The sequence below is a fragment of the Erinaceus europaeus genome, chromosome 13 (assembly GCF_950295315.1).
Source record: "Erinaceus europaeus chromosome 13, mEriEur2.1, whole genome shotgun sequence".
Lineage (NCBI taxonomy): Eukaryota > Metazoa > Chordata > Mammalia > Eulipotyphla > Erinaceidae > Erinaceus > Erinaceus europaeus.
Window position 1 is genome coordinate 43,756,173 of NC_080174.1, and position 27,105 is coordinate 43,783,277.

The window sequence follows — 27,105 nt, forward strand, 5'->3', positions numbered from 1 at the left end:
GCCTTTTTTAGACACTTATTGACACATTATTGAGCATTTTGACTTTGAGTTATATAACTGCCCCTTGTTTATGGATACATGTACACCTGTATCCAGTGCCCTAAACCCTAGCCTAATCTGGTATCTGTTACTTAGTTAAATGACGTGCCATCTAACTTGGATATGGGTAGTCCCATGTGTTAGGAAAGGTCTCACCAGATTTGAAAAGTTGCGAGGTTGACTTCTCAGGCTGGTATCTCTGGTTACTGTCCCGAGTAGGATTTCAGTAGCATCATAATGTGGGGTGGCAGCAGCAGTATCAATTTGGTTGAAGTTGACAAAGTTGGTATGGCAGTAAGGAATCATAGAGAAGGAATTTCAAGAAGTATGGGCATGTCCTAGAGGCCCCAGGACTAGGAGAAATGAGGGGTTTCTTAAAGCCTTAGAGTTAAAGTATCAATAATTCTTATAACCAGGTTAGTTGGGGGTTTAGTATCTATATTAATATACTTGACTTCACTATGCTTTGAACCCTTTTAGTGGTATCTAAACCTCTTTGTGTTTTCTGTGTATTTTTTAAAATATTTATTTACTTATTCCCTTCTGTTGCCCTTGTTGTTTTACACTGATCTTTTGGGCTTTTGTGCCACATGCGCTTAACCCGCTGAGCTACCGCCCGACTCCCTGCCCTTGTTTTATTGTTGTAGTAATTGTAGTTGTTATTGATGCCATCATTGTTGGGATAGGATAGAGAGAAATGGAGAGAGGTGGGGAAGCCAGAGGGGGGAGAGAAAGAGAGATACCTGCAGACCTGCTTTACCACCTGTGAAGTGACTTATCTGCAGGTGGGGAGCCAGGGGCTCAAACTGGGATCTTTGTGCTTTTCGATACCTGCGCTTAACCCACTGTGTTACCTCCCGACTCCCCTCTTTGTGTTTTAAATACTTAGCAATATCAAAAGGTCTTGGGCCAGGTGGTGGCGCACTGGGTTAAGCACACATAGTACAAGATCAGAAGGTCAAGCTTGACCTGGCTAGCCTAAAGCTATAGTTGATTTAGATGTTTGCAGAGCTATATTTTCGGATACAGTTTTAGAGCTCCACGAACAATTTAATACCATTATTAGGGTTTGATCATTTTGCAAATCTAAGATATTAAAGCATCTAAGATATTGAAACTATCTAAGATATTTTCTAAGATATTGAAAATCTAATTCAAAATCTAAGATATTGAAGCATCTCCCCTGCAGGTGGGGAGCCCGGGGCTCGAACCGAGATTCTTACACTGGTCCTTGCGCTTTGTGCTACATGCGCTTAACTTGCTGCACTACCAGCGGACTCCCAACACTTCTTCTATTGCACTACCTCTTGTGTGGTCCAAGTTTTTAAAACAGAAAGTCTAGAATATATAGGAGAAGCTTGGAATTTTTGACTCAAAACTTCTGTTTATTAGCATGATGGGATTTTAGAAAGTACACTGAAATTTTACATGTGCTCATTAAATTTATAAAATCAAAATACTAACATAAACAAAATAAAATACTAACATACTATATAAAAATATAAAAACATACTATAAAAATATAAAAACAAAATACTAACATAAACTCCAGTAAACTCAGGTTAAGAATGAAAATAGTACAAAAGCACAGAAATGGCTTACCTAGCAGAGTACAAACTTCATCATGTGTCAGAACAAACACAGACTGATTTTCATTTCTTTAGTTCAGATCTTGTCCTCAAGGAGTTAATTTATTTAATTTATTTAATTTATTATTATATTTATTGAATAGAAGTAGTCAGAAATCGAGAGGGAAGGGGGAGGTAGAGAGGGAGGGAGACAGAGAGACACCTGCAGCCCTGCTTTACCACTCGCAAAGCTTTCCCCCTGCAGGTGGGGACCGGGGAGCTTGAACCAGGGTCCTTATTCATTTGTAATATGTGTGCTCAACTAGGTGCGCCACCATCCGGCCCCACGATGAGTTTATTTATTGATACAATTTTTTTTTCCAGGTACCTAGTAAGCTAAACACAATTTTGGGACAAACTGGGGAGATAGCACATTAGTTATGCAGAAAGGTCTTCATGCAAGGCGTAAAGCATAAGGATCCCGGTTCAAGCCCCTGGCTCCCCACCTACAGGGGGGTTGCTTTACTGGCGGTGAAGCAGGTCTTCAGGTGTCTTTCTCTCCCCCTCTCTGTCTTCCCCTCCTCTCCATTTATCTCTGTCCTATCCAACAATGACAATAACAACAATAACTACAACAATAAGACAACAAGCGCGGGATTCAGGCGGTAGCGCAGTGAGTTAAGCGCAGTTGGCACGAAGCGCAAGGACTGGCATGAGGATCCTGGTTCGACACCCCCCCCCCCCCCCCCCCCCGCTCCCCACCAGCAGAGGAGTCACTTGACAGGCCCTGAAGCAAGTCTGCAGGTGTCTTTCTCTTCCCTCTGTCTTCCCCTCCGCTCTCCATTTCTCTCTGTCCTATCCAACAACGATGACAACAATAATAACTACAGCAATAAAAACAATAAGGGAAATAAATATTTTAAAAATCTTTTTAAAAAAACAAGGGCAACAAAAGGGAAAATAAATATTTTAAAAAAATTTTTAAGTTACTATTTATATCAGAGTCCACCAGTTTTCCTTTTATTAATTGTAGTAAATGTAAAAATGAATATAGAGTTCACCACTTTAACGTTTTTTAAAGGTAGAGGTGAGTGACCTAAGTACTACATTCATATTTATTTATTTATTTATTTATTCTTCAGGGTTATTGCTGGGGCTTGGTGCCTGCACCACAAATCCACTGCTCCTTGAGATCATTTTTCTCCTTTTGTTACTCTTGTTTTATCATTGTTGTGGTATTATTGTTATTGATGTAGTTGTTGGATAGGATAGAGAGAGATCGAGAGAGGAGGGGGAGATAAAGACAGTCAACTGCAGACCTGCTTTACCGCTTGTGAAACTGCTCCCCTGCAGGTGGGGAACCGGGGGCTCGAACCAGTATCCTTACACCGTGTGCCATGTGCGTTTAGCCCACTACCGCTACCCCCTTACATTCGTATTTTTGTACAGCCATTACTGTCATTCATTTTCAAAACTACTTTTAAATTTTTCCACTCCGAGACTCTGCACCCATTAAATAATACAATAACTTCCTATCCTCCTCCATTCTTCAAACAACCATTGGCCTTAAATACTTTATGATATTTTTGTTCTCTAACTATATCTCAGCCTCTTTAAAATAAATTCCAGCTGTCATTTTTCTCATTTAGTAAGATAAACCTAAATATAATGTTTGGTTTTAGACTATATTCACTGTTGCTAGTCTTTTTTTTTTTTCCCCACAAAAGGTGATGGATTTAAGTATTTTAGTTCTCTTTTTCTCTTTTTAGAAAACTACACACCTTCCCCAAACTGGCTAATAGTGGCATGGAAGACCCGTTTGGTGAGTACCACCTACATTTTTCTTAGTAAATGATATTTGTCTTCTACCTTCCCTTTCATTAAAACTTTAAGAGTAGGGTAGGGGTAGGTAGCATAATGGTTATGCAAAGAGACTCTCATGCCTGAGGCTCCAAAGTCCCAGGTTTAATCCCCTGCACTGAGATAAACCAGAGCTGAGCAGTGCTCTGGTAAAAAAAAAAACAAAAAAAAAAACTTAAGAGTAGATTGATTTTTTTCATATTTATCATGTGCTGCTTTTTAGAATACTGATTCTTAAACTTTTATACAAATTTTGTTATTATCTTTATTTATTAGCTAGAGACAGAAATTGAGAGGGAAAGGGGAGATAGAGAGAGAGACAGAGACACCTGCAATACTGCTTCACCACTCACAAAGCTTTCCTCCTGCAGGTGAGGACTGGAGTCTCGAACCCTGGTCCTGGTCCTTGTGCATTATAACATGTGTGCTCAACCAGGTGTGCTACCACCAAGCCCCTTTAAACTTTTTTTTTTTTACCTCCATGCCCCTTTATACTCTTAATTGAGAACCTCAAGGAATTTTGTGTGACATACTGTATCTATTGATATTTACTATATTAAACAATAGTTTTAAAGTACTTAGAATAATATTAATAGTTTTATTACATGTTAAATAATGTGTTTAAAAGCTTATTTGTTTATTAATACAAGAGAGAGAAAATGAAAGAGAACCAGCGTATCACTCTGGTATATGCAATGCCAAGCTCCAATGTTCTAACCACTGTGCTACCTCCGAAGCACAGTAATATTTTTTAGTGAAAAATAGCTCTCAATATAAAAAATTTAGCAAGAAACTGATATTGTCTCAACATTTTTGCATCTCTTCAATATTCAGTTTAATAGAAAACAGTTGGATTCATGTTTCTACTTCTGTATTTAGTTTGCTGTGTTATCATATGCCGTGTAGTCTCTGGAAAATTGTACAAGTTAGGAGATAATAAGAGTGAAAGGACGGGGCTAGTTGGTGGCACACCTGGCAGAGTGCACGTTACAATGTGCAAGGATCCCAGTTCAAGCCCTATCTCCCTCCTGCAGGGGGAAAGCTTCACAAGTGGTGAGGCAGGGGTGCAGCTGTCTCTCTTTTTCTCTCCCTATCTTCTCCTTTCCTTTCAATTTCTCTGACTCTCTCTTTTTCTCTTTTTCTTTGCCTCCAGGGTTATCGCTGGGGCTTAGAGCCTACACTATGAATCCACTGCTCCTAGCTGCCGTTTTTCCCTCCCATTTTTATTGGAAAGGACAGAGAGAAATTGAGAGAGGAGGGCAGGGAAAGACACCTGTAGGCCTGTTTCACAGCTTGCGAAGCGACCCCACAGCAGGTGGGGAGCTGGGGGCTTGAACTGGGATCTTTGTTTGGGTCCTTGCACTTGGTGCTATGTGAGCTTAACCTGATGTACCACCACCTGGTCCCTTCTGCTAGATTTCTCTCTGTCAAATAAAGAGAATTATTGTTTTTTAAAGAGTGAAAGGACAAATAACTTCTCAGTATCAGAATAGTAATTACTTGAAATAATACTTGGAATCTCTGGCAGTTTTTAATTGTCTCTCTTAATCATCAGCAATTTATACTTTTTTTTTTTTTGCCTCCAGGGTTATCGCTGGGGCTCGGTGCCTGCACCATGATCTACTGCTCCTGGAGGCCATTTTTTTCCCATTTTTTTTGTTGCCCTTGTGGTTATTGTTATTGTTGCCATTGATGATGTTGTTGTTGGATAGGACAGAGAGAGATGGGGAGCCAGAGGGGGAGAGAAAGAGACACCTGCAGACCTGCTTCACCATTTGTGAGGCGACCCCCCTGCAGGTGGGGAGCTGGGAGCTTGAACTGGGATCCTTACTTGGGGTCCTTGCGTTTCGCGCCATGTGCGATTTATACTTCTCTTGGGATTTGAAATTTATTTCTGCTAATATTTCCGAAACAAGTATGCTTTATAATAATTGGTTCTTCATTAATAAAAGTAGTCATAATAGCAGGAGGTGTATGCTTTTTCTAGTTGTTTATATCTGCTTCAACAATGTGGTTAAGGGAATATAAAACTAAGAAGTAGTAGCTACTTTTCTTTTGTTGTGTTGGGGCTTTCTGCCCATGCAACTTTTTTCCATTGGACTGGTTTATGTTTTTTGCTTTTTGTTTTTTCTTGTATTTTAAGAGAGGGAGAGAGGGATGTGTGTGTGTGTGTGTGAGTGGAGGGTGGGAGAGACATCACAGTGCAGTATCTGCTGTTTATGGTGCTCCATGAGGCCTTGGGACTATGCTCTTAGTCATGGTCAAGTGTTCACTCTACCAGGTGAGTTATCTTCCTGCCCAGTAAACTACCTTTTTTTTTTTTTTTTTTGCCTCCAGGGTTATCGCTGGGGCTCGGTGTCTGCACCACGAATCCACTGCACTGGAAGCTATTTTTTCCCATTTGTGGCCCTTGTTGTTTTCTTTTTTTAAAATATTTATTTATTTTCCCTTTTGTTGCCCTTGTTGTTTAACATTGTTGTGGTTATTGATGTCGTTGTTGTTGGATAGGACAGAGAGAAATAGAGAGAGGAGGGGAAGACAGAGAGGGGGAGAGAAAGACAGACACCTGAAGACTGCTTCAAACCCTGCGGGGGGGGGGGGGCTCAAACCTGGATCCTTATACCTGTCCTTGTGCTTTGCACCATGTGCGCTTAACCTGCTGCGCCACCACCCGACTCTCTGTTTTCTTATTTTTAATTGTTGTTTTCAGGGGAAGACAGAGGGGGAGGGAAAGACAGGAACCTGTAGACTTGCTTCACCGCTTGTGAAGCGAGCCCCATCCCCCCAGCCCTCGCCCTCCCATACCCTATACCCCCACCCCCCACCCCTGCCCCGCTGCAGGTGGGGAGCTGGGAGTCTCTCGAACTGGGATCCTTAGGCCAGTCCTTGCACTTTGCGCTACGCTACCGCCGTCTCTCCCCACCCACCCTTCCCAAGTAACTAACTTTCTAACAAAAGTCAGTTACTGTATAATGAATCCTATTTTCCTATTGACTCAACTTCAAAGAGAGATGTGGTCAGAGTATCCAGTTACTATTTAACACTTGTCTATTGATGACAAAGAGGGAGTGAGGGTAAGAACCAGAACATCACTCTGGCACACACGGTGCTCTAGACCTCGTGTTGAGAGTCTAGCGCTCCTTTCACTGCACCACTTCCTAGGCCACACAGTCATTAATTTTAATATTTATTTATTTATTTATTTATTTATTTATTTAAGGAAGAGAAAGAATCTGGCATATAAGGTGCTGGAGATTAAATCCAGGACCTCATACATCCAAGTCTTGCACTGCTGCACTACATTCCAGGCTATTCCAGTTATTTATTTATTTATTCCCATTATTTTTTTAACCATATGATAAACTTGGAAGACAAGTTAGACAAATGTTTATCCGAAGAGGGCTGGGGAAAGGAGGCAAGTTTTCCTTGTTTCACCTTCCTTAGCAGCACTTAGTGGTTAGTTTTTTGCCACATAGGAGGGAGTCTGAATTCATTTTATGCCACTGTGTCTTGTAAAACAGTATTGTAAAAATATTAACTTGTTTTTATTATACTCATGCCCAATTGTAACATTGGTTCTGATAATCAGATAACTCAGATTAGTAGCTTTATCTTGCTACCAGAATTTTCAAGAATACTTTCTTGAAAGATTTTATTTATTTATTTATGAATGAGAAAGATAGGCGAGAGAAAGATCCAGGAGCCAGAGGTGGTGGCGCACACACCACAGTGCACAAGGTTGAGTACACACACTACAGTGCACAAGGACCCAGGTTCAAGCCCCTGGTCCCCACCTGCAGGGGGAAGCTTCACAAGTAGTGAAGCAGGACTGCAGGTATCTCTCTGTGTTTCTCCCTCTCTATCTCCCATCCCCTTTCAGTTTCTCTTTGTCTCTATCAAATAATAAATAAATAAATTTTTAAAACGTTATCAAAAAAAAAAAAAAAAAGAGAGAGAGAAAGAACCAGACACCACTCTGGTACATGTGTTGTGGGGATTGAATTTAGGACCTCATACTTGAGAGTCTAATGCTATCTCCACTGCACCACTTCTTGGACCACTAAGAATACTTACTGAAAACATTACAAGATCAAACTTTACCCCCTCTACTTTCAGTTGGCTAAATTTCTCCTTAACAAGCTTGACTTTAACGCCCTTATAAGTAACTTAACTTTACATCTAGTTCATCAGTGGAATCCTTAGTTTGAACACTAGAGGGCGTCAGTACTGTATTCATAAATTCGTGGTTTCATTGGGGGTCGGGCGGTAGCGCAGTAGGTTCAGTCATGGCGCAAAGCGCAAGGTCCAGCGCAAGGATCCCGTTTGAGCCCCCGGCTCCCCACCTGCAGGGAGGGTCACTTCACAAGTGGTGGAGCAGATCTGCAGGTATCTTATCTTTATCTCCCCACCTCTCAATTTCTCTCTGTCCTATCCAACAACATCAATGGCAACAATAACAATAACAACAAGGGCAACAAAATGGGAAAAATGGTCTCCAGGAGCAGTGGATTTGTGGTGCAGGTACCAAGCCCTAGCGTTAAAACTGGAGGCAAAAAAAAAAAAAAAAGCTAAAAAAATTGTGATTTCATTACCAAATTAATTATTGACTTATTTTATTTTATTATTATTATTTTTTAATTTATTTATTTTCCCGTTTGTTGCCTTTTTCATTGTTGTTGTAGTTATTATTGTTGTTGATGTCGTCATTGTTGGATAGGACAGAGAGAAATGGAGAGAGGAGGGGAAGACAGAGGAGGAGAGAAAGATAGACACCTGCCGACCTACTTCACTGATTGTGAAGACCCCCCTGCAGGTGGGGAGCCGGGGTTCGAACCGGGATCCTCATGCAGGTCCTTGTGCTTTGCACCACCTGCGCTTAACCCGCTGAGCTACAGCCCGACTCCCTATTGACTTATTTTAGTTGCCTGATGAAAATTAGAGGAATGCGTGGCAACTAGAGCTTTTCACTAGAAACTTTTTTGGGGGCTGGGTGGTCGTGTACCTGGTTGGTTCAAGCCCCTGACCCCCACCTGCAGGGAGAAAGCTTTACAAGTGGTGAAGCAGTGCTGCAAGTGTCTCTTTCTTTTTATCGTCCCCCACCTTCTCAATTTCTGGCTGTCTTTACCCAATAAGTAAAAGTAATTCTAAAAGAAATTTTATATTTATTTATTTTCCCTTTTGTTGTCCTTGTTTTTTATTGTTGTTGTGTTTATTATTTTTGTTGTTATTGATATCGTTGTTGTTGGATAGGACAGAGAGAAATGGAGAGAGGAGGGGAAGACAGAGAGGGGGAGAGAAAGATAGACACCTGCAGACCTGCTTCACCGCTTGTGAAGCGACTCTCCTGCAGGTGGGGAGCCAGGGGCTCGAACCCGATCCTTATGCTGGTCCTTGAGCATTGCGCCACCTGCGCTTAACTCTCTGCGCTACTGCCCCACTCCCATAAAAATAATTTTAAAAAGAAACTTTTTTTCTGTCTGACCCCCCATACTTCAGATAAATTTAGCATAAATTAAATGAATGTATTATTAAACTAAATTTAACATAAATTAGATTTCCTAGAGAAGGCTAAGGAGTTACTATAGAAATTATAGCTGGTCAGTAGTCAATTGAAACAGAAATTAAAGCTTATTGGGGGCTAAGTGGTAGTGCAAGGGGTTAAGTGCACAGAAACACGAGGACAGGTGCGCAAGGATCCCGGTTTGAGCCCTGGCTCCCCACCTGCAGGGGGGTCTTCACAATCAGTGAAGTAGGTCGGCAGGTGTCTGTCTTTCTCTCCCCTTCTGTCTTCCCCTCCTCTCTCCATTTCTCTCTGTCTTATCCAACAACAATGACATCGATAACAATAATAACTACAACAATAAAAATGGACAACAAAAGGGAAAATAAATATTAATTTTTTTTTAAATTACTGGTTTAAAAATTGGCACTTAATGAGGCGCCAGGCAGTGGCTCACCTGGTTAAGCATACATATTACCCGGCTTTAAGCCCCTGCTCCCCTCCTGCAGTGGGGACACTTCACAATTGGTGAAGTAGGTCTGCTGGTGTCTCTCTTCCTTTATCTGGCTCCCTCTCACCTCTCAATTTCTCTCTGTCCTATTGAATAAAGTGGGGGGGGGGACAAAAGGAAAATATGTGGGGGAAAAAAAGGGGTGCCTAATGGCCACCAGGAGCAATGGATTTCTATCACTGGCACTGAGCCCCAGCAATAATCCTGGAGGCAAAAAAGAAAATGGGAGGGGGAGGGCAAGAGGAAGGTTAGGGAATGAAAGGAAAAGAAATAATTGACCTCCAGGAGCTGTGGATTTGTACTGCTGAACCTCAGCACTGAACCTCAGCAATAACCTTGGCTGCAGGGGAAAAAAAAAAAAAAGTACTTAATGTTGCTATGGAAAAAGCTCCAGTTGTCTTGGCAGGGCCAGACCAAGGCCAGAAATTTCCTACCCTGTACTAAATTATTCTGTCTCTTGCTGCTGCTCCCACCCCCTTCTACCTTCCCCCTCCTCTTCCTCCCCCTCTTCTTCTTCTTCTTCTTCTTCTTCTTTTTTTTTTCTTACCAGAGCACTGCTCAGCTCTGGCTTATGGTGGTGCTAGGGGTTGAACCTGGGACATCAGAGAGTCCCAGGCATGAAAGTCTCTTGCATCACAATTATGCTCTCTCCCCAGCCTTATTGCTTGCTTGCTCACTTGCTTGCTTTCTTCCCTTTGCTTGCTTGCTTGCTTCCTACCTTCCTCCCTCCCTCCATTCCTTTTTCTCTTTCTGTATTTCTGAGAGAGCAGTGCTTTTGTTCCACTATCGCAGGAGTTCTGACTTATCTTTGTTCTTTATCATTTCTCCTGTAATGCCAGGGAAAGAAACCAGGACCTCATGCTTGAAAAGCAGTTGCTTTGTTGTCAAGCCATCTCCATAGCCCAAAAGCTAGGAACTTTTATCCATCAAATTCCAGTGAAATAGACTTAAGGAATTTCATACCTTTGCTACATTGACACATTACATTATGTAATGTTGGGGCCAGGCGGTGGTGTACCTGGTTAAGCACACACATTACATTATATAATATTATAAAGTCACCCCCCCCCCCAAAAAAAAAAGCACCTTTATTGCATGAGCCGCGAGAGAAGAGGAAGGATATATATATTTTTAAATACCAGATCTCTGCTAGGCTCTGGTATATCGTGGTGTTGGTGACTGAACCTGGGACCTTGGAGCTTAAGGCATGGAAGTCTTTTGCATAACCGTTATGCTCTATCCCTTGCCCTTTATTTATTGATAACTTTCTGAGCCTTGATTCTCCTCATATAGAGTTCCAGCTCCTTGCCCTCTTTATCATAACTTTTTGGTCAGCTACACTAGCCTGGGTCTTGAAGAGGTAAATGTAGGAAACTTGCCTTGTTGGAACTACTTCTAAAGACTGATGGTTTTGGCATTCATCTTAATTTTGTGACATTTCTTCTAGATCCCTTTGTAAACTCATGTTCTTTAATATGAGCTATATATGTAGCTCTATAGACGTGTGTGCGTGTGCGTGTGCGTGTGTAGAGACAGAGATGGAGGCCAGAGTACTCTCTGCTTCCTTCCATGCATGTGGCACTAGAGATTGAATCAGAAGCTCCAGGCAGGCAGATTCTGTGCTTTCTCAGCAGAGATATTCTCTTTACTGAATGCTTCTTTTATGATCTTTTAAAAAAAATTTTATTTATTTTCCCTTTTGTTGCCATTGTTGTCTTTTTTTATTGTTGTTGTAGTTGTTGTTATTGATGTCTGTCGTTGTTGGATAGGATGGAGAGAGGAGGGGAAGACAGAGAGGGGGAAAGAAAGACAGATACCTGCAGACCTGCTTCACCATCTGTGAAGCAATTCCCTTGCAGGTGGGAAGCTGAGGGCTCTAACCGGGATCCTAAGACCAGTCATTGCGCTTCGAGCCACCTGTGCTTAACCCGCTGCACTACCGCCCGACTCCCATGATCTTTTCATTACTGCTATGAAGATGGCTCAGCAAGTAGAGAAGAGGACTTGAGTGGGTGAGGTCCTGAGTTCAATCCCTAGTACTGCAGATGGTGGAGAAGAGTTTTGCTTGATCTCGCCTTCCCTCGTTAAATAATGTTTTAAAGCTCCACGTTTAGGGCTGGGGTAGATAACATAATAGTTATGCAAAGAGACTCTCATTCCTGAGACTCCAAAGTCCTAGGGTCAATCCCTTGCACCATAAACCAGAGTAGAGTAAAAAAAAAAAAAAAAAAATTACATGTCCACTGCAGAGGAGACAGCATGTTGTTTTTTTTTTTGTTAAGATTTTTTTTTAAAGATTTCTTTGTTTCCTTTTGTTGCCCTTGTTATTTTATTGTTGTACTTATTGCTGTCGTTGTTGGATAGGACAGAGAGAAATGGAGAGAGCAGGGGAAGAGGGGAAGACAGAAAGGGAGAAAGATAGACACCTGCAGACCTGCTTCACTGCTTGTGAAGCAACTCCCTCCCCTACAGGTGGGGAGCCGGGGGCTGGGACCAGGATCCTTAGGCTAGTCCTTGCGCTTTGTGCCACAGGCACTTAACCTGCTGCACTACCGTCCGACTCCCAGCATATTGGTTATGCAGATTATTTTTAAGCCCAAGACTGAACTCCCAGGTCCAGTCCCCAGGACTACCAAAGCCATAAATACTACCATAAGTGTTTTAAATATATATGTCCAAATAAATACATATATAAATAAATAAATAAATAAAATGATATATTCTGGGGCCAGATGGTGGCACACCTGGTTGAGCACACATGTTACAATGTGCAAGGACGTGGCTTCAAGCTCCCAGTCCCTACCTGCAGGGGAAAGCTTTGCAGATGGTCAAGCAGGGCTGCAGGTGTCTCTCTGTTTCTCTATCACCTCCTTCCTCTAGATTTCTGGCTCTCTGTCCAATAAATAAATGAAGATAATAAAATTTTAAATGATATATTCTGGGCTGAGTAGATGGTTCATAATGTTCTGTTTCTCCTTTTCTCTCTGTCTCTATCCCAGCTGCTTCAGGAGCATTTCTTAAGGAGTCATGCTCAAGACTAATGGGAATTTTTTTCAGTGTTATGTTATTGCCACTTGAAGTTCAAAGTATGCTTATAACAGTACTTCCTTCCCTCCCTCCTCTCTAAGAATGATGGACAGAATATAAACTTAATTAGTTTTGGGGTACTTAAAGTGTAGGAGATAAATTCCATTGGAATTAAGCAATGTCAAAAATGATATATCATATTTTGCCTGTGGTTTTTGTTTTAAAGATCTTGTTTATTTATTAATGAGAAACATAGGAGGAGAGAGGAAGAACTAGGCATCACCCTGGTACATATGCTGCCGGGGATTGAACTCAGGACCTCATACTCAAGAGTCCCATGCCCTATCAACTGCACCACCTCCTGGACCACTGCCTGTGGTTTTGAATAGACAAATTTACATAGTATTATAAATAGATGTACAATATCTTCTCTCATCTTGTTTCCTGATACAAGTATATATACTTCCTTTTTCTTCTAGCGTTTGCCCTTCTTCCATAGCCAGTCAACAGCGTCAGGTTGAAAGCTGTCAGGAGCTGCTTGTTGCTGGCTTTGAAAGTGACTGGGATCCATGTGGATTCAGTCGGCTAGGAAGGATCGTCAGTTTCCCCAATGAATGGGTACTCACGGGATGCACCACCAGACGGTCGATCCAATTCCAGAGGGAAAGAACTTTTTTTGCCTCTAGGGTTATCACTGGAGCTTGGTGCCTGCACTGTTGAATCCACTACTCTTGGAAAGCCATCTTTTTTTTTTTTTTCCATTGTTATTGTTGTACTTGTTGCTGCTGTTGTTGGATAGGACAAAGATAAATTGAGAGGAGAGGGGAAGACCGAGGGGGAGAGACCTGTAGACCTGCTTCACCGTTTGTAAAGCGACACCCCCCCCCCCCCCCCCGTAAGTGGGGAGCCAGGGCTTGAATCCCCCCCCCCCCCCCCCCCCCGCAAGTGGGGAGCCAGGGCTTGAACCAGAATTCTTGCACAGGTCCTTGAGCTTTGCACTGTGTGCTTAACTTACTGCCCAGCCGCCAAACTTTTTTTTTAATATATATTTATTTATTTTCCTTTTTGCTGCCCTTGTTGCTTTATTGTTGTTATTGATGTCGTCTTTGTTAGGACAGAAAGAAATGGAGAGAGGAGGGGAAGACAGAGAGGGGCAGAGAAAGACACCTGCAGACCTGCTTCACCGCTTGTGAAGCGACCCCCCCCACAGGTGGGGAGCCGGTGGGCTCGAACTGGGATCCTTACGCTGGTCCTAGAACTTTGCGCCACATGCGCTTAACCGGCTGCGCTACCGCCTGACTCTCGCCCCAAACTTTTAAAAAAATTTTACCAGACCATTGCTCAGTTCTGACTTATGTTGGTGTCGGGTATTAAAGCTGGGACTTTGGGGGAGTCGGGCTGTAGTGCAGAGGGTTAAGCGCACGTGGCGTAAAGTATGAGGACCGGCATAAAGATCCTGGTTCGAGCCCCCGGCTCCCTACCTGCAGGGTCGTCGCTTCACAGGCGGTGAAGCAGGTCTGCAGGTGTCTGTCTTTCTCTCCCCCTCTCTGTCTTCCTCTCCTCTCTCCAGTTCTCTCTGTCCTATCCAACAACGACATCAATAACAGCAATAATAACTACAACAACAATAAAAAACAATAAGGGCAACAAAAGGGAAAAATAAATAAAAAATAAAACTGAGACTTTGGAACTTCGGGCATGGGATTCTCTTTGCATAACCATTATGCTATCTCCCTTACTCTTATTTTATTATTTATTGGCTAGAGACAGAGAAATTGAGAGAGAAGGAGATAGAGAGGGAGAGGAAGAGAGACACTTGAAGCACTGCTTCACCACTTGTGAGGGTTTCTCTTGCAGTGGGGACCAGGGACATGGAACTGGGTCCTTGCCCATTGTAATATGTATGCTCAGCCAGGTGTGCGCTGCCTGGCCCCTCGTTTTTATTTTATTTTAATTTTTTAATCTTTATTTTTTTGATAGCAACAGCCAGAAATTGAGAGGACGGGGGAGGTAGAGAGAGGAGACAGAGAGACACCTGCAGCACTGCTTCACCACTTGTGAAGCTTTCCCCCTGCTGGTGGGGACCAGGGGCTCGAACCCAGGTGCACCACCACCCGGCCCCTCCTCGTTTTTATTTTTAAACGTTTACTTACTGTACAACACATGGGAGAGAGTTTCCTAGGAGAGACAGAGAAAGCAGGTCATGCACCACCGTGGCACATATGGGTCCAGGAATTTACCTGGGAGTTTCAGGCACGCTAATGCTTTGCTCTGCTCGCTGAGCTGTACCCACACTGCCAAGTTGACTTTGTGGTTTTGCTTTGTTTTGTTTACTGTCCCACCGTAAGCCTACAAAGTATGTTTGTATGGATTTACAGTGGTTTAAAAATTTGTGTTTAAGATGGGATTACCAATTTAAGGAAAACAGTTTGGTAGTCTGGGAGGTGGCACGGTGGTTAAAACTTTGGACTTCCAAGCATGATGCCCTGAGTTCATTCCCTGGCAGCACATATCCAAAATGATGTGTGATTCTCTCTTTTCTCTCTTCATATCTTTCTCGTTAGCAAATAATAAAATATTTTTTTCATTTTAAGAAAAGGAAACCAGTATGTACAAAACATCAGTTTTAATGCTGTATCTATTCTATAGTGATAAGAGCTGAGTACCAGAAGTAAATTAAGGGGGCCTAGAGATAGCTTACCCAGCAGAACGCACATATTACCAGGTCCAAGGTTCAAACTTGCCATCATATGGGAGCACTATGCAATTGGGAAGCTTCATGCGTTGTATTGTGGTGTCTCTCCTTCTCACTAGCTATTAAAAAAGAAAAAAAAGGGGGCTAGGTGGTGGCACACCTGGTCAAGTGCTCACATTACAGTGCACAAGGACATGGGTTCAAGCCCCTGGTCCCCATCTGCAGGGAGAAAGCAAGCTTCACAAGTGGTGAAGCAGGGTTCCAGGTGTCTCTCTCCCTATCTCATCCTCCCCTCTCAATTTCTCTCTGCCTCTATCCAGTAATAATAAATAAAAAGAAAAAAAAAGTCCACCAGCAGGCACAAGACCCTGGAGTGGAAAAAAAAAAGACAGTGAAAATCCTAGAGGTAAAAAAAGAGAGAGAGAGAGAGAGAGAAGATGAGGAGGAGGAGGAAGAGAAAGAAGGAAGTGAAGAAGGGAGGAGGAGGAGGAGGAGGAATTATACACATCTAAGTAACTCACTGATTTTCTTTTTCTTTTTAAAATGGATTTCTTTATTATTATTTCTATATTATCATTATCTTTATTTATTTTATTTATTTATTGGATAGAGACAGCCAGAAGTCTAGAAGGAAGGGTAATAGAGAGGAAGAGAGATCGATACCTGAAGCACTGCTTCACCACTTGAAAAGCTTTCCCTCTGCTGGTGGGGACTGGGGGCTCAAATCTGAGTCCTTGCACATTGTAACGTGTGCTCAGCCAGGTGCACCAGACAGAGGGGGAGAGGAAAACCTGCAGACCTGCTTCAACGCCTGTGAAGCGACTCCCCTGCAGGTGGGGAGCGGGGGCTCAAACCGCGATCTTACACTGGTCCTTGCACTTCGCGCCACGTGCACTTAACCTGCTGCGCTACCGACCGACTCCTTTTTTTTTGTTTTAAATATTTATTTATTATTGGATAGAGACAGAAATTGAAAGGGGAGGGGGAGAGAGACAGAGAGACACTTGCAGCCCTACTTCACCACTCGTGAAGCTTTCCGAGTTGGGAGCCAGGGGCTTGAACCTGCATCCTTGCACACTGTAATATGTGTGCTTAAACGTTACACCACCGCCTGTCCCCCCTTTTTTCTTTCTGTTTTTTGTTGTTGTTGTTGTTGTTGGACAGAGAAATTGAGGGGGGTGGAGTTGAGTGCTAGTGTACCAGGTTAGGCACACATAATGTGAGGCACAAGGACCCCAGTTCAAACCTCCGGCTCCCCACCTGCAGGGGCGCTGCTTCAGAAGCAGTGAAGCAGGCCTGCAGGTATCTGTCTTTCTCTCCCCCTCTCTATCTTCTCCTTCCCTCTCAATTTCTCTTTGTTCTATCCAATAATGGAAAAAAAGATGGCCACCAGGAGCAGTGGGTTTGTAGTGTCGGCACCGAGTTCCTGTGGTAACCCTGGAGGCAGAGAGAGAGAGAGAGATTGAGAGGGAACGGAGGGATAAAGAGAAAGAGAGGTACCTGCAGACCTGCTTCACCATTCGTGAAGCATCCTACAAAATACCTCATGAGGATAGTGTACCTGTTTTGCCATTATGCAGGACCGGGTTGGAGCCTAGATCTGATCATCACCAGTTGGAGTAATCTTTGGTGCTGTGGTGACTTTTCTGACTGAGAAAAGCAGCCAAGAGCACTGAACTCCTAGTTAGTGGTAGAATTAACAGTGACAGGAGTTGGGTAGTAGTGCAGCGAGTTAAGCACAGGTGGCATGAAGCTGTGGCATAAGTATCCTGGTTCGAGCCCCCAGCTCCCCACCTGCAGGGGAGTCGCTTCACAGGCAGTGAAGCAGGTCTGCAGGTGTCTATCTTTCTCTCCTCCTCTCTGTCTTCCCCTCCTCTCTCCATTTCTCTCTGTCCTATCCAACAACAAAGACATCAATAACAACAAGAAGAAAACAACAGGGGCAACAAAAGGAATAAATATTTTTTAAAAAATAACTAACAGTGACAACAATAATAATAAATCTTAAAGCAAAATAAAATAGTTGTGCTGTGCTAGTTACATGCCTGCCTGTGGCTTATGGTGATCCTGGGAATTGAACCTGAGACCTCAGAGCCTCAAGCATGAGAGTCTTTTGCATAACCATTATGCTATTTCACCAGCCCTTTTCTCTCTCTCCTGTTCTCTTTACTTTGTGAAATAAATCTTTTTTTCTCTCTTTCTTTTTGAAAAATTGAGCCTAGGGTGGGTAACTCAGCAGTGTTACACTGACTTTATTATCTTGCACAGTCTTAAAAAAAAAAGTGTTTTTCCTCAACTTTGCTTCAAATTCAAATTAAGCATGTAGTATTAGAACTAGTATATTGTTTCCCATTAGATGGGGAACCATTAGTTGTAAAACAACCTCAGTAATTGACTTCTTGAACCTGCTTGGAGTTCTGTCAATTAAAAAATGATCTTTCATGATAGAACTTTGATCTGAGCCAAAGGCAATGGACTGTCTTACAGTGGCCTTCAGTTCTTCACTGGAGGTTTGTGTTTTAATTGTTCCTTCATCAAACCAGTGTCTGTATCTGTTGGTAGTCCAGAGTGACTTAATAGCCTATTATAACCTGTAGCTAGAGCTTTCATTTTCCCTACTATTTGAAGAAGTTAAATACTATATTTGATTTAAATTGTGTATGTGTGTGGGAGGGGTTTGCAGGCTTAAGCATTCACAGTTTTACTGCTCCTGGGCCAATTTTTTTCTTTTTCTTTCCTCTTTTCTTTCAGCAAGAAAGACAGAGAGAGTCAGAAAGGAAGAGAGGAAGACACCACAGCTCTTTTCCGTCATCCATGGGATATCCCTTGGGTGTTGGGGCCTAAACCCAGGACTGTGCATGGTAAGGCATGCTGTCTGCTGCCTCAGTTCTCTCCCAGCCCTCTTTGATGATTTTGTATCTTCAGTTTTTCTTCTTTGTGGTTCCAGTGATCAAACACAGGACCACGCCCATGTGCTCTGCTGCTGAACCTTCTCCCTGCTCATTTTTTTTTTTTTACTATGAATACAAGACTGAATGACTGAATGAATAAGTGGTTTTCTGGTTTTTTGTTTTTTGTTTTTATTTAAGAAAGGAGACATTAACAAAATCATAGGATGGGGGGGGGTACAACTCCATACAATTCCTGCCACCCAGTCTCCATATCCCATCCCCTCCCCAATACCTTTCCCATTTTGTTTTGTTTTTAAAGAAGATTTTTTTTATTGGCACAAGAGAGAACTAGAATATCACTATGGCACACGTGATGCCAGGGATCAGACTCAGGACCTCACGCTTCTAAGTTCAGTGTCAACTCCCAGACCAACTGTTTTTATACAGCTAAAAATAGTTGCTTCACTGGAATTTCTTGCCATGTTATTCAGCACGATTTGTACTTAAGGAAATTATTAAAACAAAACTTGCTTGTCTATCATCTATATTTACTTTTCTACATTTATGTTTTTAAACAGCTTAGTTTTTTTTTTTTTTTTTTTTTTTTTAAACTTAGAGCCTCATTCATATGTGATATCACTACAACAGCCTCCCTGGGTCAAGTTTTAAAAATTTGTACTGCAGGGGGTCGGGCGGTGGCGCAGTGGGTTAAGCACAAGCAAAGCACAAGGACTGCTGTAAGGATCCCGGTTCGAGCCCCTGGCTCCCCACCTGCAGGGGAGTCACTTTACAGGCGGTGAAGCAGGTCTGCAGGTGTCTTATCTTTCTCTCCCCCTCTCTGTTTTCCCCTCCTCTCTCCGTTTCTCTCTGTCCTATCCAACAACGACCAACATCAACAATGGCAATGATAATAACCACAACAACAAGGGCAACAAAAGGGGGAAAAAATGGCCTCCAGGAGTGGTGGATTCATGGTGCAGGCACCAAGCCCAGCAATAACCCTGGAGGAAAAAAAAAATTGTACTGGGGCCAGGCGGTGCCACACCAGGTTGATGGCACACATTGCCATGTGCAAGGACCTGGGTTTGATCCCCTGCTTCCAACCTGTACACGGACACCTTGTGAGTGGCAAAGCAGGTCTGCAGGTATCTTTCTCCCTCTTTAATTCCCACTCCCCTCTTAATTTCTGTCTGTCCTAGCCAATAAGAAAGAAAGAGAAGAAGGAAGGAAGGAAGACAGGGAGAAGGAAGGAAGGAAAGAGGGGATGAAGAAAGGAGGACAGTAGGCCCTCTAGTGTATTTATAGTTCTGCCACCAAGCCCCAGTGATAATACTGGTGGCAATAAAAATAAACAAATTAATTAATTAAATTAAATATTTAAGTTTTGTTAGGTTAGAACCTGCCTCCTACCACATTGGAGGAGTCTTCAGTGCTATGGTCTCTTTGTGAAAAAGTCAGCTTAAAACAGTGGCTCTCCATGGGCTGGGCTGTGGTGTGCCTGGTTGTACACACACATTACCATGCCTGAGAACATGGGTTCAAGCTCCCAGACCCCACCTGCAGAAGAGAAATTTTACAAGTGTTGAAGCAGTACTGCAAGTATCTCTCTCTGTCTCTCTCCCTATCTCCTCCTCTCTCAGCTTCTCTCTGTCTCTCTCAAAAATAAATAAATAAATCTATAAGAAATAATAACAGTACATCTCCAGGAATGACCCTCAACTTTTTTTGAAAGATAATGGTATGAAAGAAATGGCATTTCATACACAACAAAGAATAGAGTGCATTTGAATTACTGACTGGATCATGTTTGGTAGAAACAACCTTTATATAGTCATCCCTGGTTCTTTTGCTGGAATTGCTGGTGAGTCATAGTAAACCAGGTGTTCATTACTCAAATTTTTTTCTTTCATAGAAGGTGAAGCCTGTATCCTTCCACACGTGGACTGATAAGAATGTTGTTTAAGGAACTTCCTTATTAGAAGTTTCCGAATATTATTTTTACAAATATTACATTCATACTTATCTTCCCAGTGGATAGGTGATTGAATATTGATAGTATCTAGAATTCTTTCTTCCTCAAAGTGAAATTGAGAACTAATGAGTTGGAAAGTGTTATGAAAGAGAGAGAAGGCAGGATAAGTGGCAGTGGTTAATAGTCATCTCTCTGAATCAGCAATAATGAATGCCACTTGACTGGGAAACCTTTAACTTGTTTCAAAACCCTGTCACAGGTAGCTCCTATTTTGTGACTCCTTAGTTTCTACACATCATTGATACCTTGTGGTTTTTTTTAAATATTTATTTATTTACTCCCTTTTGTTGCCCTTGTTTTATTGTTGTAGTTATCGTTGTTGTTATTGATGTTGTTGTTGTTGGATAGGACAGAGAGAAATGGAGAGAGGAGGGGAAGATAGAGAGGGGGAGAGAAAGATAGACACCTGCAGACCTGTTTCACCACTTGTGAAGCGACTCCCCTGCAGGTGGGGAGCAGGGGGGCTTGAACCAGGATCCATAAACTGGTCCTTGTACTTTGCGCCATGTGGCTTAACCTGCTACGCTACCGCCTGACTCCCTACCTCATGGTTCTTTATGTAAGCCAACTTGGAGTTCGTTGTAATGACTACCATGTGATTTTATAAGACTTTTTTTGTTGTTGTTGCCCTTTTTTATTGTTATTGTTGTTACTGCTGTTGTTGTTGCATAGGACAGAGAGATACCGAGAGAGGAGGGGAAGACAGAGAGGGAGAGAAAGATAAACACCTTCAGACCTGCTTCACCGCCTGTGAAGTGACCCCCCCCCTGCAGGTGGGAAGCTGGGGGCTCATACAGGGATCCTTGTGCTGCTCCTTGTGCTTCTTGCCATGTGCACTTAACCCGCTGTGCCACCATCTGGCCTCTGGCACATTTTTTCTTTAAGATTGACTCCTCAACCACATCCACTGTAACTACATAAAATCTACCTTCAGTTCATTAAAAAAAAAAAAAAAAAGTTTTGTTTGGAGTAAAAAGAATATTAAATGTTCCCCAATAAGATGAAAATTCTTAATTTTCAGGGTTTTTTTATTTTTATTTTTTATTTCTTTTTATTTATTTATTTATTTATTTATTTTCTCTTTTGTTGCCCTTGTTTTATTGTTGTAGTTAATTGTTGTTGTTACTGATGTTGTTGTTATTAGATAGGGCAGAGAGAAATGGAAAGAAGAGGGGAAGACAGGGGCAGAGAAAGATAGACACCTGCAGACCTGCTTTACCACCTGTGAAGTGACTCCCCTGCAGGTGGGGAGCCAGGGGCTCAAACCGGGATCCTTAGGCCAGTCCCTGTGCTTCCCGCCACGGGCACTTAACCTGCTGAGCTACCTCCCGACTCTCTAATTTTCAGTTTTTAACAGATGGATGTAGCTTTCAACAGGTATTTGTGTGTGTGTGAGAGAGAGAGAGAGAGAGAGAGAGCAAGAACATCACTTTATGGGGCTGGGTAGTGGCACAGTGGGATAAGCACACAGTACAAAGTGCAAAGACCTGCTCAAGGAGCCCAGTTCCAGCCTCCGGTTCCCTACCTGCAGGGGGGGGTCGCTTCACAATGGTGAAGCAGGTCTGCAAGTATCTTTCTATCTCCCCCTCCTCTATCAATTTCTCTGTCCTACCCTATAAAATGGAAAAAATAATGGCCACCAGGAGCAGTGGATTCATAGTGCCACACCAAACCTCAGCAAAAACCACAGAGGCAAACAAAAAAAGAGCATCACTTTACCATTTCATGCTGTCCTAGGCATTGAATCCAAGGCTTGCTTCACTTATGCAGTGTTCTACTGCAGAGCCACTTCTCATTTCCTCCAATTAAAACATATGTGTATAGATTTGTATATTTATTGTTATATATGTATATATATATATTTTAATATTTATTTATTTCCTTTTTGTTGCCCTTGTTTTAATTGTTGCTGTAGTTATTGTTGTTGATGTCATCGTTGTTGGATAGGACAGAGAGAAATGGAGAGAGGAGGGGAAGACAGAGAGGGGGGAGAGAAAGATAGACACCTACAGACATGCTTCACTCCCCTGCAAGTGGGGAGCCGGGGGTTCAAACCAGGATCGTTATGCTCGTCCTTGAGCTTTGCGCCACGTGCGCTTAACCCACTGCGCTACCGCCTGACTCCCTATATATGTATATTTTTAAAAAGGGAAGAGAAGATAGAGAAGTAATGAGGTGGTCTGGGAGGTGGTTCAATGGATAAAGCATTGGACTCTCAAGCATGGGTTCCCAAGTTCAATCCCTGGCAGCACATGTGCCAAGAGTGATGTCTGGTTCTCATTCTCTCTCTCTTCTATCTTCTTCATAAATAAATAAAATCTTAAATTTTTTATTACCTTTAGCTATTTATTGGATAGAGACAGCCAGAAATTGAGAGGATGGAGAGAGACAAAGAGACACCTGTATCCCTGCTTCACCACTTGTGAACCTTTCCCCCTGCGGGTGGGGACTGGAGGCTTGAACCCAGGTCCTTGTGCATTGTAACGTGCGTTCAACCAGGTTGAGCCGCCACCTGGCCCCCATAAAAATCTTTATGAAAAAAAAAGGAGGGAAGTGAGAAAGAGAGACACCTGCAACACTCACTTAAGAAACCTCCCCCCGTAGGTGGGAACTGGGGGTTTGGATTTGGTTCTTGTGCATGGTAATGTGTGTGTCTACCAAGTGCTGCATGGCTCAGCTGCTACCTGGGTTGTGTAAGTGGCAAAGCACCGTATCCAAGAGTAGAACCAATTTTTGTTGCTTAGAGTTTGCAAGTTATTATTACTAGTCAACAGTGTTACTTGAAAGGAAGTTGTCATTATGTTCCAGAGACAGAGTATCAAAGGTTGTTAGTATAATTTGTTTGTAATTGAATTAAAGGGGAATTTTTGCTTTGTTTTGTTTTTTCAAGATTTTATTTATTTGTAAGAAAGCTAGGAGGAGAGAAAGAACCAGCCATCACTCTGGTACACGTGCTGCCGGGGATTGAACTCAGGACCTCATGCTTGAGAATCCAATGCTTTATCCACTGCACCACCTCCCAGACCACTATTGTTGTAATTAATATTGTTGTTGTTTTTGATGTCGTCGTTGTTGGATAGGACAGAGAGAAATGGAGAGAGGAGGGGAAGACAGAGGAGGGAAGAGAAAGATAGACAGACACCTGCAGACCTGCTTCACCACTTGTGAAGCGACTCCCCTGCAGGTGAGGAGCCGGGGGCTCAAACTGGGATCCTTAGGCCGGTCCTTGCGCTTTTCGCCACCTGCACATAACCCACTATGCTACTGCCTGACTCCTTGGAAAAGCTAAAGTGTTACGTAGTTACATGTGACACCAAAGCACCTACTTTCTGTCATTAGTAAGTCTTGCTGCCTTCTGGAAGTGGAGGCAAGCAAGGAACAAGAATAACCAGTACTTAATATAGATGAAGAGCCAGGCATGGCTATTCAGCTTTTGTATCTAATGAGCCAACCACAGAAAGAAACCAGTGTTGTTTGTTCTAAGTGGAATAAGTCACTGGTAACTTCAGTGGCCCTACCTTAGCTTTAACCTTCTCCGTATCTTTTAGCCTGTTCTTCAGGCTTGTTAACATGAAACCTATATGCGTTCTGCTGAGGATCTTGAGCCTACCAATGATGATTATATGAGGTTTATGAAAAGTTCACCTGACAACTTGTCTTTGAATGTTTTTACTATTTGCAAAGCAGTAAATTCTCAAAAACCATCATGAATATGTGTGTGTGTGTGTGTGTGTGTGTATTTTTTCTCTGCAAAAGTTTCACAGTAATTCACAAGATAGTTTGGAATGATAAAATAGTCTCTGTGGCCTCTACATTTCTTCTAGCCTTCACTGATAGTACTTTTCATTGCCTTTTGTTTCTAGAAACTGTGAGAAGGTCTTAGGATTAAAGAAGGTGGTTTATTTTTTTTTTTAATATTTATTTATTCCCTTTTGTTGCCCTTGTTTTTTTATTGTGGTTGTTATTGATGTTGTTGTTGTTGGATAGGACAGAGAGAAATGGAGAGAGGAGGGGAAGACGGGGAGAGAAAGAGAGACAGACATGCTTCATCACTTGTGAAGCGACTCCCGTGCAGGTGGGGAGAAGGTGGTTTCTTTTATCCTCAAGGTTAATAAATATTCGTTGCATGTCCACTGTGCACTAAATTGTGTCAGTCAGTGGGGGATTAAGAATAAGTACATCGGGGCCTGGGTGGTGGCACACCTGGTTGAGCACACACATTACAGTGCACAAGGACCTGGGTTCAAGCCCTCAGTCCCCACCTGCAAGGGGAAAGCTTCACGAGTAGTGAAGTAGTGTTGCAGGTGTCTTTCTCCCTCTCTATCACCCCTTTCCCTCTCAATTTCTGGCTATCTCTAGCCAATAAATAAAGATATTTTTTTTAAATGTCATAAAAAAAAAAAAAAGAATAAGTACATCATGGATCTTGTAAAAAGTCTCTAACCTACTAGAAAATGTGACCATCATTACATGTTAGGATTGTGTGGCCAACTCAATTAGACACAATAAATTCTTTTTAACCTGATTTATTTATTGTGGAAGATGGGAAGAATTAGCATTACTGCACTCTAGTATAGTATAAGGTGGTACTGGGGATTGAACCTATGACTTCTAGAATCTCAGGTATGCAATTTGGTGTTCTGACAGGTTGAGCTATTTTGTTGACCCGCAGTCAACTATTTACATTCGTGTCTCTTGATGCTTGTAGGTTTTTCTCATGTTTGCCATCCCCTCTATGATTCACTGGGGCTTCACCAAAACGAGCTAACTTTTTTCAGATAGAAATAGAGAAAGAGCGAGAATGGGAAAGATGTCACAATACTAAAGCTTTCACCAGTGTAGTAGGGGCTGGATTCAAACCTCAGTCACATACACAGTTTTATGAGGGAAAGAGGCCAAAGTTCCAGCCTGTGTGGTACAAGCGGTCAAACCTAAGTCCTGCATGCACTGTAGTTACTGGGCCCATCTCTCTGGCCTCAAAAACTGTTGTTTTTAGTACCAGCATATACTGGGCATATAGTCGGTGTTACATGAATCTCAGTTGGGCATATAGTCGGTGCTACGTGAATCTCAGTTGGGCATATAGTCGGTGCTACGTGAATCTCAGTTGGGCATATAGTCGGTGCTACGTGAATCTCAGTTGGGCATATAGTCGGTGCTACGTGAATCTCAGTTGGGCATATAGTCGGTGCTACGTGAATCTCAGTTGGGCATATAGTCGGTGCTACGTGAATCTCAGTTGGGCATATAGTCGGTGCTACGTGAATCTCAGTTGGGCATATAGTCGGTGCTACGTGAATCTCAGTTGGGCATATAGTCGGTGCTACGTGAATCTCAGTTGGGCATATAGTCGGTGCTACGTGAATCTCAGTTGGGCATATAGTCGGTGCTACGTGAATCTCAGTTGGGCATATAGTCGGTGCTACGTGAATCTCAGTTGGGCATATAGTTGGTGCTACATGAATCTCTACTTGAGTGACTGAGGAGAGGGTCATTACAATGGATGTAACATTTTAGCCATTCCTTTTTTCCTTCCTCCCTTTCTCCTTTCCCTCTCTCTCCCCCTCTGTCTCTTTCTTTTTTTAATTCTTTCTTCCTAGATTTATTTATTTGTTTATTTATGAGAGAGAACCAGGGTATCACACTGGCACATGCTTAAAATTCAATGCTTTATCCACTGTGCCACTTCCTGGGGTACCATTTGAGCCATTTCTTTAAGGCTGAATCAGAGTTTCTTAGATCAGTCTGAGAAAGAATTCCAGGCAAGGGGAGCAATTTGTATAAGTAAATGATTTGAGGGGCCAGGCTGTGGCACACCTGGTTGAGCACACACACATTATGGAGTTTGAGCCCCAGCTCCACACCTATGGGGGGGAGGGTGCTCCACAGACTATGAAGCACGTTTGCAGGTATCTCTTTGTCTTTCCCTCTCTATCTACTCCTCCCCTCTCAATTTCTATCTGTCCTAGCAAATTTAAAAAAGGAAAATGGCCATAGGGAGCAGTGGATTTTTTTTTTTCTTTTTTCAGGTACCAACCCCTAGCTACAGCCCTGGTAGAAAAAAAATAGATGAGATGATAAAGAGGGTACAAATGATTAGTAAGACTTCCTAATTTTCACATGCAGTTTGAGGCACCGATTATCAGTTATAGAATATTATCTATTTCTCATGACTATCCAGTGCCAGTCAGACTAGATTTGAGATCATGGGGTAAAGAATACAAAGCTGCTCCCTTCCCCAAATATGCTTGCACGTGCGCACACATACTCTTCTTTGCTTGAATATTTATCTGTGGCCAATTAATAATTGGTCAGTTTTTCCTGAGGAAAGTGACTTTCTTACTCGTTTCTCAAAGAGCTCTCTGTGACACAGCTGCCATTAAGGCAGTAGTATGGGGCTGGCAGAACAGCTCATGTGGATAGCACACTACTTTACCATGTTCTGAAGCCATGCTGGAGCCTGGTCCCCGCTGCATTGAAGGAGCTTTGGTCCTGAGATTTCTTATTCTCACTCTGTCTGCCTCTCTGTCTCCATAAAGTAAAAAATTAAAAAGGAAAGAAAGTAGTATGTTTGTGACTTGGACGGTAGGTCGAACATAGAACTTACATGCTTGAGGTTCAGATTCGGTCTTTGTGGTAATCAGGTCTCACTCTCAAATTAAATAAATATGTTTTGAAAAGTAAAGGCCAGGATATATAACAATAAAGGCCATATATATATATATATATATATATATATATATATAGAGAGAGAGAGAGAGAGAGAGAGAGAAATATGTAATTATAAGTGCTTGCTCTCTCCTAGGTAATTCAGTCTCGGTACTACAGCATAAAAATGTATTTAAATGAAAGCATTATACTCTTATGACTAGTCTTGTAAACTATTGAAAATATAAAGCATATCCTCTTATTAATATACAAGATGATGTTCTTGTCAACAGAAAGTTTTAGATTCCATATGCAGAGCAGTCTGGAAAAATCC

The 27,105-nt window shown here is 42.3% G+C and overlaps 1 protein-coding gene across 11 annotated transcripts in view; it reads left to right on the forward strand.

Annotated features, from left to right (window-relative positions):
* PHACTR4 (phosphatase and actin regulator 4) overlaps positions 1-27,105 on the forward strand; it is a 108,824-nt gene that overhangs the window by 12,372 nt on the left and 69,347 nt on the right. For 9 of the 11 annotated variants that reach the window (XM_060205704.1, XM_060205697.1, XM_060205700.1 and 6 more), the window contains one exon: positions 3,377-3,429. The exons of 1 other annotated variant lie outside the window; for it this stretch is intronic. In XM_060205704.1, coding sequence (XP_060061687.1) covers positions 3,414-3,429 — 16 coding nt within the window. In that variant the 5' untranslated portion in view covers positions 3,377-3,413. Of the gene's footprint in view, positions 1-3,376; positions 3,430-17,951; positions 18,062-27,105 lie in introns of those variants that run through there. One more of the 11 variants, XM_060205702.1, reaches the window with a different exon arrangement.